General features: G+C 27.1%; 1 protein-coding gene across 1 annotated transcript in view; it reads left to right on the plus strand.

Moving 5' to 3' along the window:
- The window catches only part of LOC107457443 (neuronal acetylcholine receptor subunit alpha-10), a 99,657-nt gene that overhangs the window by 51,936 nt on the left and 33,366 nt on the right, over nt 1-14,355 (plus strand). Inside the window, exon 3 of the mRNA XM_043046698.2 lies at nt 7,910-7,954. Within this exon, the coding sequence (XP_042902632.1) occupies nt 7,910-7,954 (45 nt within the window). The remainder of the gene's footprint in view (nt 1-7,909; nt 7,955-14,355) is intronic.

The raw sequence follows: 14,355 nt of genomic DNA on the forward strand, positions 1-14,355 counted from the left end.
GTTTTTATGCCATGCACAAAAGTATCATGGGGAAAAGGCACTTAAACTGCAATAAGAAATTGTAATTTCAAGAAAGAGAAAACTCACGCTATATTTATACATAATAAAGGCCGTTTTCAGCACGTCCAGTTTAAATCCATTCTTGCACTTCCACGGATGGCAGAGTGGTTATTGTATTTCTCAAAATTATCGAATGTTAATTTAATGAATGTTTAGTGAATTAATTATCGAATGTAAATTTAATGAATGTTAAGTAAATTAATTATCGAATGTAAATTTAATGAATGTTAAGTGAATTAATTATTGAATGTTAATTTAATGAATGTTATGTTAATTAATTATCGAATGTAAATTTTTTATTCCATCTTATGTCCTGTACAATTTTTGCACAACTTCATAACGTCAAGTTTTTAAATTCTTAAACCTTACATTGGAAACAAATATTTATAATAAATTATTCTTGAACAAATGTTAAAATGAAAGTTTTAAATAACAACAATTGCGTAATATTAGTCTGGATCAAGTTCAACTAAGGCTCTTCACGTTATCGTAAAGTGATTTTTATCGCCGACACTACCGAAAAGAAGTTCATAATTTAGATTCTCTTTTCAAAAAATTTTCGTTGGGTCTACTTTAGCTGCAAAATATTTCAGTGCAATAATCTGTTAATATTTATAAATTAAGTAAATAAAACAAAAAAAAAGAACCATCGAATTCTTTATTAGACATTGCAGACTTCAAAATTTTTATTTTTGTATTTATATACTGATTTACGGTTTCGCCCTCTTGAGAATTCACTGATTCATTCTTAGTCCTTATTCACTTACTTGCTATATCTATAGCCAATAATACTAACTGCTGCCACAACTGCCTTAGGTCATATCTGGTCTTTTAATTTCTTAAAGTATAATTATTTATTTAGCTAAAGGGCAAGTAAATTTATGAGAATCAACTCATATTACACAAGAGACAGAGGTTTTAACTCACCTTCTACATGTTGTCCTTTGCATCACATTCTTAAAGAATTTTTTAGTCACAAATTTTACAAAAGTCATAATTATATGATAAATTAACAATGGTTTTTCTTCTCATTAGTACAAAGTCTTTCATTAAAAAAATTATTCTGATTTGTTAAATTATTAAATGAGTTGAAATTTTGTTTGCTTAATGGAATTAAAAACAATATATGAGTGGCAATTTATTCCTTTTTGAAATTGAATGAGGAATGAATTTGAACTATCATTAAACTTTCCTTGCTGTAACCAATTACATTATTAGATGTTGCTCTTTGTATACTTTAAGAGTTAACTTTATATATCTCAAAACAAACTAAATATAAAGTTGCCCTTTGGAAATATTTATTTGGTCTCAAAGTTCAGCAAAGTTTCTTGTGGTTTCAGAGTTTCTTTCAAGATTTTGTCAATTTCCCTTTCATTTTATATTAAAAACAAATAAATCAATAAAATTCTGATTTGATTAAAACTAGGTTTCTTTAATTATTTCAATTGAACTATCTAATGCAGAGAGCACAAGGAGAAAAAATTATGGTTTAACTCACGGACAGAAAATATGGTAAAATTACCGTTAAATGGTAATGTCATTTCTGAAGGAAAAAAAACATAATTCTGGTTAATAAAACCAAAATATACGATAAACCATTCGTTTGGTAATTTTTCCAGTCATGGTTTAGCGAAAAATCTGGTTTTCTAAATGAGAGGCAGGAACAATGTTTGCTTTTCACTGACCATAATTTGGCAGTGAAATTTCTTACAGTACAATAAAATGCAAAATCTATTGAAAAAGTTACTTGATTGAGGAGTAAATCTTTACTTTAATAAGTTTTCCCGATCAATGGCATCTATTTCGGTACCGAAATAATTCTAAACCGAACTCGAACAATTATAAACATTTTGCATGATCGCACATATTTTCTTTGCATAAATACGAAATTATGCCTATTATTAATTTTTCTAAGAAGAAAAAATTACATGAACTACATAATATCTTCAATCTTATATTAAGTGCAAATCAGAAGTATTAAGTATCATTAACAAATAATCAAGCAGATATAAGCACTGACGAAATAGATTTACTTAGCACTATTTTTTTTTCTTTTGCAAGATGGAATGGAATTTATCTATGGAATATTCCACTCGAAGAAAAAACTTCTGGTAAAATTACCGTACTGTATGGTAATAAAAAATTCTAGTAAATACAATTATGGTAAAAAAAGCGTATTTCTTGTATTAAAAACTAAAATATGCGGTATTTAAACGATTCATTTAGTAATTTTTTCGTTCATGCACTCATGGTTTACTGCAAATTCTAGTTTTTAAAATTATCGTCCTTAATACGCCACATTTAGTAATAAGCGTAAAACTGAAAAATAAATGGTTATGTATTACTCTAAGGTATCACGGTAAAATTACCAAATTTTATCACAGATTATAAAACTTTAAAAAAAAGTTAAAGATTAAAAGTTTTTATTATTATTTTATCGTTAGTTTTACCAAAATCATTACCAAAGAGCCTCGATAAAAATTACGGTACTTTTAAAAGTGTCAAAAGAGACAAAAATCCAACAAATTTACCATATTCGTTTTATACCATACTTTTTTTTTCCTTAGTGCAAAATGTATACATTTAAAAACATTTTATAAGACTAGTTTTTTTTTTTATAATTCAAAACATTTCAAATTATTTTAAGGCCAAATTTGCTTTTAAAGACAGTGTTTTTCCTCAAAAATTTATACAGTGATCATCTAACACAGTTTTATAGTGACCAAAATTGGTATAAAATAAATCGCATCAGATAATAATTTAATTAAAAATTAGCGAATAATAAAATTTATTCAGCTTCGCAGATAAGAACGATAAGAACCAAAGAAACTAAACACAGTTGTGTTGCGATAAAATTTAAAGGAATTTTCATTCATTCATTTATGCGTTAAAATTATTTACATTCCAAGCAAATGAAGATATCAAATACACGACATCGCTTCTACCGAAATATAATTAAGCATGCATATGGAGATTTAAGCTGAGGAATATGTTTCACCGTTTATTTCAAATTTTATTTGAGATCTATATATCTGGAGCAAAGGAAACTCTCTAATTTGTTTCCTTTCTGAAATTTAGTATAATGCTGCCGCTAGCTGTTACTAAGCGACATAAATGAATAAATCTGCTACTCACTGGAAGGTAACAAACAAAGACGACAGGGGACTTCATGTTTCTCAGACGATAATGAGATTGAGGATTATTCCGTCAATCATTCTGATCTCCTCCCTAGTTAAAAGACAATGGATGGGACTGCCATTTTTCCTCATGATTCATTTTACCCTATTATCGAGAATACTCCTAGGCGGGATTGATTCTATAGAGAGCACTTTCTATAGAAGTAGTGTAACTGAAAATGAAACTCCAGTTGTAAAAGCAAGATTACAACTAGAGTTACCCTAAAGTGCTCCAAACACACATGCAAGCAATATTTTCATAGTTTCGTTAATATGTTTTAACACTTGTTTACAAATTAATTTTGTTTGCTTAAATAGTATGCTAATTGAGTTGGAGAATAAATAAAAAAAATATTTTTTGCTAATCTTAATTTACTGTAAAAAAGCTTGGGGTCACATGGGTAAAATTAGCATAGGGGTAACCGGCCACAGAATGACTGAATATAGAGAAATGGAGATTAAAAATTTGTCCCCAGTCAGCATGGAGAAAAAACTGTATTAGTAACAGTAGCACTCTAGGGTAATAAGATTTCTGGCTAATAAAATCTAAGTATATGGTAATTAAACCAATATTTGGTACTTTTTTTCATTCACATGGTAATAGTTTTCCCGAAATTCTAGCTTTCAAAATAAGAATTGTCTTTACCACATATTTGGTAAAAAATACAAAACTGAGAAGTAAATTTAGCCGAATAAATGGTTTTTATGCCATGCACAAAAGTATCATTATAAAATTACCGAACTTTACCACATTTACTAAATGTTGATCAAGATCAATATAAAACCGCAGTTTATTGTTAATTTCACCAAAGTCATTACCAAGTTGCTTGTGTAAAGATTTCCGGTCTTTCTGGTGTTTCCATAGAGGAAACATGCTAAATTTTACCATATTTTGATAGTTTTGACCATACTTCCTTTCTCTGCAGGACGCACTGTCAACTTCTTGTGCTATTTACTCGTACTACACTGAGAAACAGTAATCAACCCGAACTGTTCACCTACTTTTAATCTAGTTTAGATTTTAGGAAGAACTGAACTTTGCTTTCGAAAGTTTCAATCGAATTAAAGTTCATTTAACTTTTTTTCTTATTACTTATTTTTCTTTACTATTTTTTTGCATTTTACTTTCTTGAACCTTTGAAAGTAATCTAATGAATATAATTTCATCATTATGATTACAGTTATTTCAGATTTACTTTGCAACTAGTAAACTCAATTTAATAAGACGTGCATAAATTTCTGATTTACATGAGTCTGAAAAATTGCATATCTCGTTTAAAAAAATAACAGCTTAAAAGTCACATGATATAATTAACTCCCATGTTATAGCGTATACTAACTTATTAAAATGTAATATTCAGTAGTAAAATGTTTCAGAAAGAAACCGAAATCAACTAAAATGACACTTATTTGTATTCCTTGTTATAGTTGTGTTTAAACAAAATATTTATCTAAGTTAATATATTTAGCAGCAGTTATGAAGCTAGAGTAGAAAAAAATCAATAGTTCATTTTAAATTAGATTTTACGTTGCGGAAACTATTTCAGGAATTTAATTTTAAATTTTTGATTTTATCTTTAAAAATTGTGTTGTTTATGATATTAAAATAATTATACTTTTTATAAAAAAAAAATTACAATTATAATCATAGCCTATATATAATAAATAACAACTAATTATTATAATGCAATAATTAATAAAAGCTGACTTTTCGTTAAAAAATATTAATTAGAAATAAGTGGTTGTTTTTTCTACTAACTACTAAACGCAAAGCATCCTAAAGATATGGTTAGAAAACTAAAATTATAATTGGCGATTCACAATTTTGGCTGCATAATTGATTTTGAAAAAAAGTTTTTGTGACCATATTTCTAGACAAAATTCTAAATCTGTCAACAAAAAGAAAGGACAAGTCTTTCCTACATCCAAATATGAAAGAATTCTCATGTGCCGTCGCTTTTTTAGATATTTAACGTTTTTTACTACGCAAAATTTATTTGACTTAGGAACTTGGAATTACGAAATAGAGGCGAAAACACTTAAAATAGTACAATGGAATAAAAAATTTTAATATATTCGATTATTGGATCGTGAATTAATAACTATTAAACTTGAAGGGAAAATATCATGCTGGCATCCCTTCGAGCAACAGAGTTTAAATTTGACATACCATTAGAGCCTTTTTTGTTTCTGAATTTCACCCAAACTTTTTTTTGTTCCAATTATTTTAAGTGTTTTATTGTGAACTTTTACCCACTTTTTTTTGCTTTTGGTTACGTTTTGTTTTGTTGCGGCACAAAATCTGTAAGACTTAAAGACTTGAAATTACAAAGGTGTGTAGAAAAGTGTGCGAAGAGTTCGGAAGAATAACAATTTTAAAACTCGATTATTGAGCCGCGATGGCTCAGGGGATAGGGCGTTCACCTTCCAATGAGGCGAACCGGGTTCGAATCCCAGTCGATACGAATTCTGCATCCGACTTGCACCGACCACAGTGCTGACGTGAAATATCCTCAGTTGTAGACTGATCATGGTCCCCTAGTCGTCAGGCTAACCGTGGGAGGTTCTCGTTGTCTTCCTCTCCATGTAACGCAAATGCGGGTTAGTTCCATCAAAAAGTACGCCACGAAGGCAAATTTCTACCAATACTCGATCCAGGAGTTCCCTTGTCTTCTGGATTGCATTCAAAATTACAAGCCTACTGAATTGAACATTAGTAGTCGTAAACCCATAAAATTGGGTCGGCTATTCAACGACGGTTATAAAAAAAAAGACTCAATTATTAATTCAAGAATTATTAAATTTTAAACTTGTAGCGAAGAAATCCACCTACATAGTGAAAAATGTCATGCTGATAGACCATTTCAGAAGTAACAAAATTTAACTTACTGGTAGTTAGTAGGGTTGAAGTGCTGTTTACGCTTTAGAAAAATGAAGAACATTTAGTGGTTCTCTACTCTTTGTGACGGCCTTCAACAGATGCCTCTAAATATGACTTTGTCTTAATGCTTGTCCTCTTAGTTTTATTAAAAACTACTTAATATTAATGCGATGAAAGATTTTGCTATCAACAGAATTTCATGCACACCATCAATTTAGTGAATGCACTAAAGTTAAATAATTTTATTTCGTATAATTTTACTTAGATTATAATTAATTATGTGTCATAGTGTGTGGACAGGAATGAATATATATGATGAAGTGAAATAAAATATAGTTGAGAAATCTAAGTACTGATCATAAGATAAAAATCATATATTTATAAACGAAACAAGAACTAAGAGAAAGCGAATTAGTTCTAATTATGGCTTGGATATAAACGTTAATTTCTCAAATTTTGCACCTAGAATAAGTTATTTATCATGAGTTATAATATAAAATAAATTGAGATGATATATGAAAATCATTGAGAAGTTAAGGCAAGGATTGATATGCGAAGCGAGAAAAATGTGACACATACACTGTAAAAAATTCCGGATCGAAGTACAGTATAAAGTATCCACACGTTGGGTGCATCATCCATTTAACCCTAAAATATTATACCCTAATTTTTATATTAATGTTTATTTTGAGTGATTCAATGATGTTACGGTAGTGCGCAGGTACTTTTTACCGTAATTTGATTCGAATTCTTTTACAGTGTACTAATAGGGAAATTCTCAGTACAAAGGACATTGCGGCTAAAAACTATTTCCAGGATTCATATGATCAAAAATTTAAGTCCTGCTGTTGTTAAGCAAACATGAGAGGTTTATATAGTTCTGCTATGTATGCAAATGACATGAAGGCTTACTAATTTCATTTGGGGACAACTTCTAACAAACGAGTTAGTTTCGTTGTCAATAGATGTTTTTAACTGCGTTCAAAATAACAAGAGAATAAGGAGTTGTACGTAACTCTGTCATGAGTAACAACAGCTTAAAATATATGAAACAGAATAAATTTTGTTTCTGAATGAAATATTTGCTTCACCACCAGGGAAAAAAGTGATAAAGCAATCATGGAGCTTTTGGAGCAAAACGAACAGGGGGCTAAGTCTTCTATAGGGTTTAAAAATATTAATAGTATTGCTGAAGAGTTCCTTGTTATGTATCATACCTTCGGTTTTGTAAATTATTTTTATCATTCTTCAGACTAAAAATATGCTTCTCAACTAAGAACAAACACTATTGTTAAATCTACCAGAATATGGCGAAATTTACTGTGCTTCTGACACTGTATGCACACCAAAAAGCACCGGAATTTTTACCGAAGCGCTTTGGTGTATAATGTGTCAAAAATTTGGTAAATAAGGAAAAATTTGGTAATTTTATCATGTTACTTTAGAGTATGGCGTAAAAACCATATATTTGGTTGCATTTATTTTTCAGTTTCGCATTTTTTTACTATATGTAAAATAATAGGAAATATAATTTTGATAACCAGAATTTCTAGTGAGCAGGGAAAATTACCAAATAAGTTATTTAAATTCTGTATATTTTAGTTTTATTATCAGAAATAGTTGAATGCAACTTACTGTGCTTTGTGATCACTGTATTTTTGATCAAAACAGTAAGTCACCTTATTATACTAAATAAATAAACAATTTTTATTTGCTTAATTTTTTCTTTTCAAAAATTGTCATGTAATACTTTCAATGACAATTAAAAATGCCTTTCATTAATTACTTTTAGGATGAAAAAAATCAAGTTTTGACTACTAATGTTTGGTTAGATCAAGTAAGTAGCTTTGAAATGTGATTTTAAATATTGTTTCAATTCAATGCACTTCTGATTTTTCAAATTTGTAAAGATTTGAAACTGTGAACTGTAGATATTTAACAAACATTTACATGACTTTTAAATATTAAAGAGTATGGCTTTCATGAAATGAGGCAAAGGAAAAAATGTTCAAAGGTCAGATATCAAACTACAAATATAAGACAATAGGGTAAAAAAAATAAAACTTAGGTTGAAAATTAAAATACATCGACTTTTTAAAATAACATGGGCTACATGTGCTAAAAATTCGTAATAAAGTAAGAAAAAGGCTTTTTTTTAAAGGTATTTTAAAACTATATAGTTAGTCCGGTTGAAAAAAGAAATTTGAATTTATTCCAATTGCATAGACTACAAAAATTGATGTCGTGCTTACTGAAATGATTTTTTCTAGACATAAGGAGATTTTTACAAATTTATGATGACTTTAAATATATTTATTTTTAGAAAATGTATGATAAACGGGAAAAAAAAGTTACAATTTAATATTTTTCATTTTATAATTCAATTTGTTACTCTTTCAAGAGGAAAGAGACATGGAACTAAGCTGCTTACTTTTTCCATTTTATAAAATAAAGTTTTATTTCTGAAGCTCAGGAAAAAAACTGTATCTATATACGTTGTATGAACAAATATGTGTGCTGAAACATCTTAAGTCTTCTAAAGAATTAGACTTGTAAAAAAATTACTGCTAAGTAAAACTTTTTCTACCAGATTAAATACAACCAGAGAATAATTTAAATATTACTAGCAAATACTTTCAATTTTAAGTGTCTAAAAAATTTTAAAAAAAACTTTTGATAAACATCTTACAGAGGATGCACTTTTTGTTTGATTTTTTAAATAAACAGAATTGTAATTTTTTTTTCTTTTCGTGCCGAGATAAAATTGAATTCTTCCTTACAGCGAAAAGTTACAGTTAAACCTTTCGTCTGTCGTAAAATAGCATAGTTCATGACGTGTAAAGTGTATTTAAAAAGAATGGCAACAGATTTTTAAACTTTTTGTAACTTTAACATTTTAAGTCAGGATAAATTTCAAAGAAACTACAGTCCTGATGTTTTTGCGCTATTTGTTCAGTGCTTTCAAATGTCGTTTTATCAAAGTTCCTCTTTTGAATAGAAACTTTAAGTCAAGTTAATAAATTCATCCTTTTTATTTTTTGAAATTTTGAATGTTATAGTGTTTGGTTCGACTTTCCCTAAACTGCAGAATTGTTTGAATTTCAATATCTGTATAGCTTTAAAAGTTCTCTAAAAGATTAACTACTTATAAATACTTTGCAAGAAAGGATTTCTCAAAATTGAGCAAAAACGGGATAAAATAGCTCCGAAACAAGTATGAAAATCCCAAGCACTCATTATTGAGTATAGTGACGCGGTTAAAATTGAAAAAGAAATTCCGTTTTCGTTTGTAAATAAATATGGTGGGAAAATAGGAAATTGTTGATTACCAATCTGAAAACATTTCTTATTCCTATAAGAATGTAATATTCTTAAATCTAAGTGCAGCAAACTTTAATCTAATTTCACTTTCTTTTCGAACATTTGTTCCTTATAAACTAAAAAAGTTTGAATTTTATTAAATTTATGATGATGGTTCCTTTTGTTATGATGTGTCATTGCTGATACTATTTATTTTGCTAAAAAATGAGTAGAGGCTGGAATGTGACCGAATACCTCGATTGTGACGAAATTAGTTCTTTTTTATAATGAACAGACTCTGAATTATACGTTACTTATCAAGACGAAGAACCTACCATATTGTTCTTGATTAGTTCATAGGCGTCGGTGTAGATAAGTTTGTTTTGCTATGTCAACTCTCTAATGTTCTTTTGTTTTCAAATTCGTCTTATTTGATGGACATTACAGCTATAAAACTAATTGTTAATCATGCTTATTATACATTTATCAAAGATTTATACCATAACAAACAATAAGGATTTAGTCTAATAATGACAGTTCCATTTTATTTCGCTAACCTCTGCTCTCGAAGTAAGACTGGGTACTCCCATGTCCTCCTTGATGTGTGTCCATGCTGGTCCCATGAAAGCTACAGTGCAGTAGAGGAAGATAACTGCATCACATGTAAAATAAATGCAGAATATTCTTAAATTGTAATGCAAAATAAAAATGCCTGCTACTTTTTCTCATAAATTCTTGCATTTCTAAATTTCCCATGGTGTTACTTTGAGTACTCAGTCTTACCTCACTAGTGGTGTAAGACCATATTATTTTCTTTTTTCGATAAAAAAAAATTATTCATTAAAAATAGTGCATCTAAGAATTTTCTGGAATGATATATTGTACGCAACTAAACAATGAATATCTTGATTAAATGTGACAGTTTCTAGAGCAAACAGTTCAGCTCTAATATTCCTAAGAATCTCAATACATGTTCTTATCCTACTTTTCTCTATACGCTGTTTTAATTTTGAGCATTCAATGTGCTTAATAATGAGTACATGGGGTTTCAAATTCGACTACATTTGTTTCGGAGCTTTATTACATATTTGTGCTGAATTTTGAGTAACTATTTTTTACAGGGTAAATTCTCAAAAAGTTTTTAACTGGTCAGATAGATTTTATATCTCCTGAATCTCTTTAAAAATGAATAGCTATTTTTTTTTCCTTTCTTTAAAAAAAATTTATATTTCAAAAGTTTTTCTTTCAAGTATAATATCGGTTGTTTTCTAAACATTAAATTGGTTATAAATTACAGATGTAAAACAAATTTTAAAAAAAATAAAGAAAAACTAACTCACTTTTCACTTAGTTGTTTCAATAACTTATTATTTAAATCAAATTCATCTGAAAGATAATCGAAAACACAAATTAATTAACCTTAAACTGAAATGTGAAATTTGATTTTGATTGATGAATAGCAAGTTAAAATAAATTATTAGAATAATGTTTTATTCGAAACTTTTTATCACGAATTGTTTCCTAAAATAATAAAATTATGTTTCAGTTAAAAAAAAATTTCAAATTTACTTCTCCCTTAATTAAAACTATTTCTAGCGGCTATTAAATGAAAAATACACAATTGCAGCACAGTTAAAAAGATTTAATATTCTTTAAGGTTAACCCTTTGACGTTCTAATGATTTTTGGGACGCTATAATGGCAGTCAAAAATATGCTTTGATATTTTTTTATTATAAAAAACAGTCTAATAGTTTCCGAAATAGCTGTTAAATTATCGGAACTAAATGTGTTCTAAAATATAAAATACAAATAAAGCAGTTTTGTAAAAAAAATTCATGCATATTTAAAAATTTATCAGTAATTTATTTTGCAAATTAAGGACACGATGTTTCTTATTATATTTCATAACCATAAATTATTAATATGCTAAATATAAATTTTTACCTTATTTCAACCGAAATTAATAAAAAAATAATGAAAACGTGTGAAAAATATGTTTTTTAAAAATTCTGCGTCAAAGAGTTAAGAAATCTTTTTTAAATTAAAGAAATTACACTTTAAATATTTAAAACTTTGATTAATTTAATTAAAATCTAATAATTCATGTGTTTACTTAATTACTAAATATTTAAAGAACTATAATTATGGATTAATTAATAATTATTTTACACATTACTTAGCTTCATGATTATGTAAAATACATTTTTCTTTTCTTTTAGAAATCAATTACTTTCCTAGACGAAGCTTCGGTTGGGTAATATGAATGCAACTTTACGCACTTAACTTTATAATAGCAACAGAAAGATTAAAAAAATACAGAGTTCAATCGAAAGAAAGTAAACAAATTGAAATAAAAGGAATACTTTTCTTCGACATCATGAAGCTTCGCTTTTATACTCCGTAATTTTCCGCATTTTACTTTATTATGAAATCAAAAGATTTGCGAAAATTAATTCAATATTTGCTTGAATAATGGATAAAGAATATGAAACAAAAGCAACTGGAAACATTACAATACATTTTTCTTCAAAAACAATCAAAATACTTTTCTCTTGCTTGTCATAAATCGATTATTTTCATTTTATGACTCAACTGCTACTTTAAGTAATTATTACCAAATTATAATTAGTAAAATTATTTATACCATTGAATTTAAATTAATGAGTTTTTTTAATATTAAATAAAATCCTTTTTTCAAAAGTTTTAAATAATCAAAAACAATTTTTATATTCGGCTATTAATTAATTAATTTTTCACTTCTTCAATGCCGTTTCGGTTTTATTCTTGTGTAAATTTTCATTCTCTTCATAATAAAAACAGGTAAAATGCAAATACTTATTCGACATTTACTGAGAGGATAAATAAATAAACTAAAATAAAAGCACCAAAAATTGACCACAAAAAAAATAAAAAAAGAATAATTGGTTTAATGAATTACTCAAGAGTTTCAGTGGCTTCTCTAAGTTGTACTTTTATTTAATGGTTCCTTGTTGCCTTAAGTAATTATCAATTACAATTTTTTCCTTATTAATTAGTAAACTAAAATTTTTTAATAAAATTAAATTATATTCACAATTTATTATTATTAAAAAATTCATTTTTCGAAAATTTTTGGTGAAGAAAATAAATTAATTTTTATTTTCTACTATAAATTGATTATTTTATACATCTTAGAAGAAAATATAGTTTTGTTGTAGTATAATTTTAATCTCTTATCTTCGTGATAAAAACAAGCAAAATTCAAATACATATTCAAAGTTTAATTAGAAAATAAATTGAAGGGAAAGCAACAGAAATCAAACCACAAAAGATGTAAATAAGAAGAATTTTTTCAATAAATACTTTAAAGTCTTAGTCGCACCTTTGAGTCCCATTTTTTGTGACTCCTTACTTCTTGAAGTAACATCTAAAACTATTTTTTTCGAACTAAGTTAATAATTATTAATTTGATCAAATTACATGGGTAATTAATTATTATTAAAATAATACCATTTCAAAACTTTTAAATAAGGAACAAATTAATATTCTGTTTACTTCGTGATGAAAGCAACCAAAATGAAAAGATATATTCCGAGTTTACTTAGAAGATAAATAAATAAATTGAACTCTAAAAACAACATAAATTAAACCACAAAATTTATAAATAAGAATACATGTTTTAATGAATGCTCTGGAGTTTTAATTTTTCCTTTGGCTCATACTTTGATTTTATGACTCTTTGTTGATTGAAATAATCATCTGTGACTCTAATTAATTCCAAAATAATAACTCAATTATATTATTGAACAATTAAAGTAAAAAAAAATTACTTAAAACTCTTAAAAAAGCATTGTTTTTTCTAAATTTTTAATTTTTGAAAAAAAAAAATTTTTAATTATTAATTTTAAAAAAATGTGTTGATTTAAAATTTTAAATAAGGAAAAAAAATTCAATTTTTATTTTCAGCCTTAAAATAATTGTTTTTCTACACCTTCAGGAAGTTCCGATTTTGTTTTGTGTAGTTACTCTATTATCTTAGTGATAAAAACAAGCAAAATGCAAATTAATAAATTCAATGTTATCTTAGAAAATAAATAAGTAAATTAAAATAAAAACAACGGAAATCCAACCACAAAAGATATAAATAAGAATATATGTTTCAATGAATACTCAAGAGTTTTAATGGTTCTTTTAAGTCGCACTTTTATTTTATGAATCCTTGCTACCTGAAAAGTATTCATCTGTCTCACTAATTGTTTCCGAATTAATAAGTTAATAACTCGTAATTTAAGCAAATTGTATTATTAATTAATTAAAGTGAAAAAAATTACATTTTTTGAAAAAAAAAATTTTAACAATTTTAAATAAAGAAAAAAAAATCAATTTTTATTTCCAGCCACAAATAAATTTTTCTTTTACATCTTCAGGAAGCTTCGATTTTTTTCTAGTGTAATTTCACTCTCTTATCTTAGTGATAAAAACAAGCAAAACAAAACAAAGCAAAGCAAAATAACAAAATAAGCAAAACGCAAATATATATTCAAAGTCTACTTAGAAGATAAATAAACAAATTAAAATAAAATCAACAAAAATCAAACCACAGAAGATATAAATAAAGAATAATTGTTTCAATGGATACTCAAGAGTTTTAGTGGTTCCTCTGAGTCTTACTTCGTTTTATGGCTCGTTGATGCTTGAAGTGATCGTTTATCACCAACGCTTTCCAAAAGAGAGTCGTTTAGGTCCTTTATTCTACTATGGGAAACGATTGTGTAAATACTTACTAGTCATCCACTAAATCTTTTGTCGCTTTTTCCTTAAAGTGATTTCTTAGTTACATTTTTTAATTGGTCTCGGAAGGGGTTAAAATTTGATTCATAAAACTAGTTTAATGTTTAAGAAAGGAAATAATAGACACTTGTAGATGTAATGACTTTGTAAATTTTTTTTTGTGGCAT

Source organism: Parasteatoda tepidariorum, chromosome 2 (genome assembly GCF_043381705.1).
Source record: "Parasteatoda tepidariorum isolate YZ-2023 chromosome 2, CAS_Ptep_4.0, whole genome shotgun sequence".
Taxonomy (NCBI): Eukaryota; Metazoa; Arthropoda; class Arachnida; order Araneae; family Theridiidae; genus Parasteatoda; species Parasteatoda tepidariorum.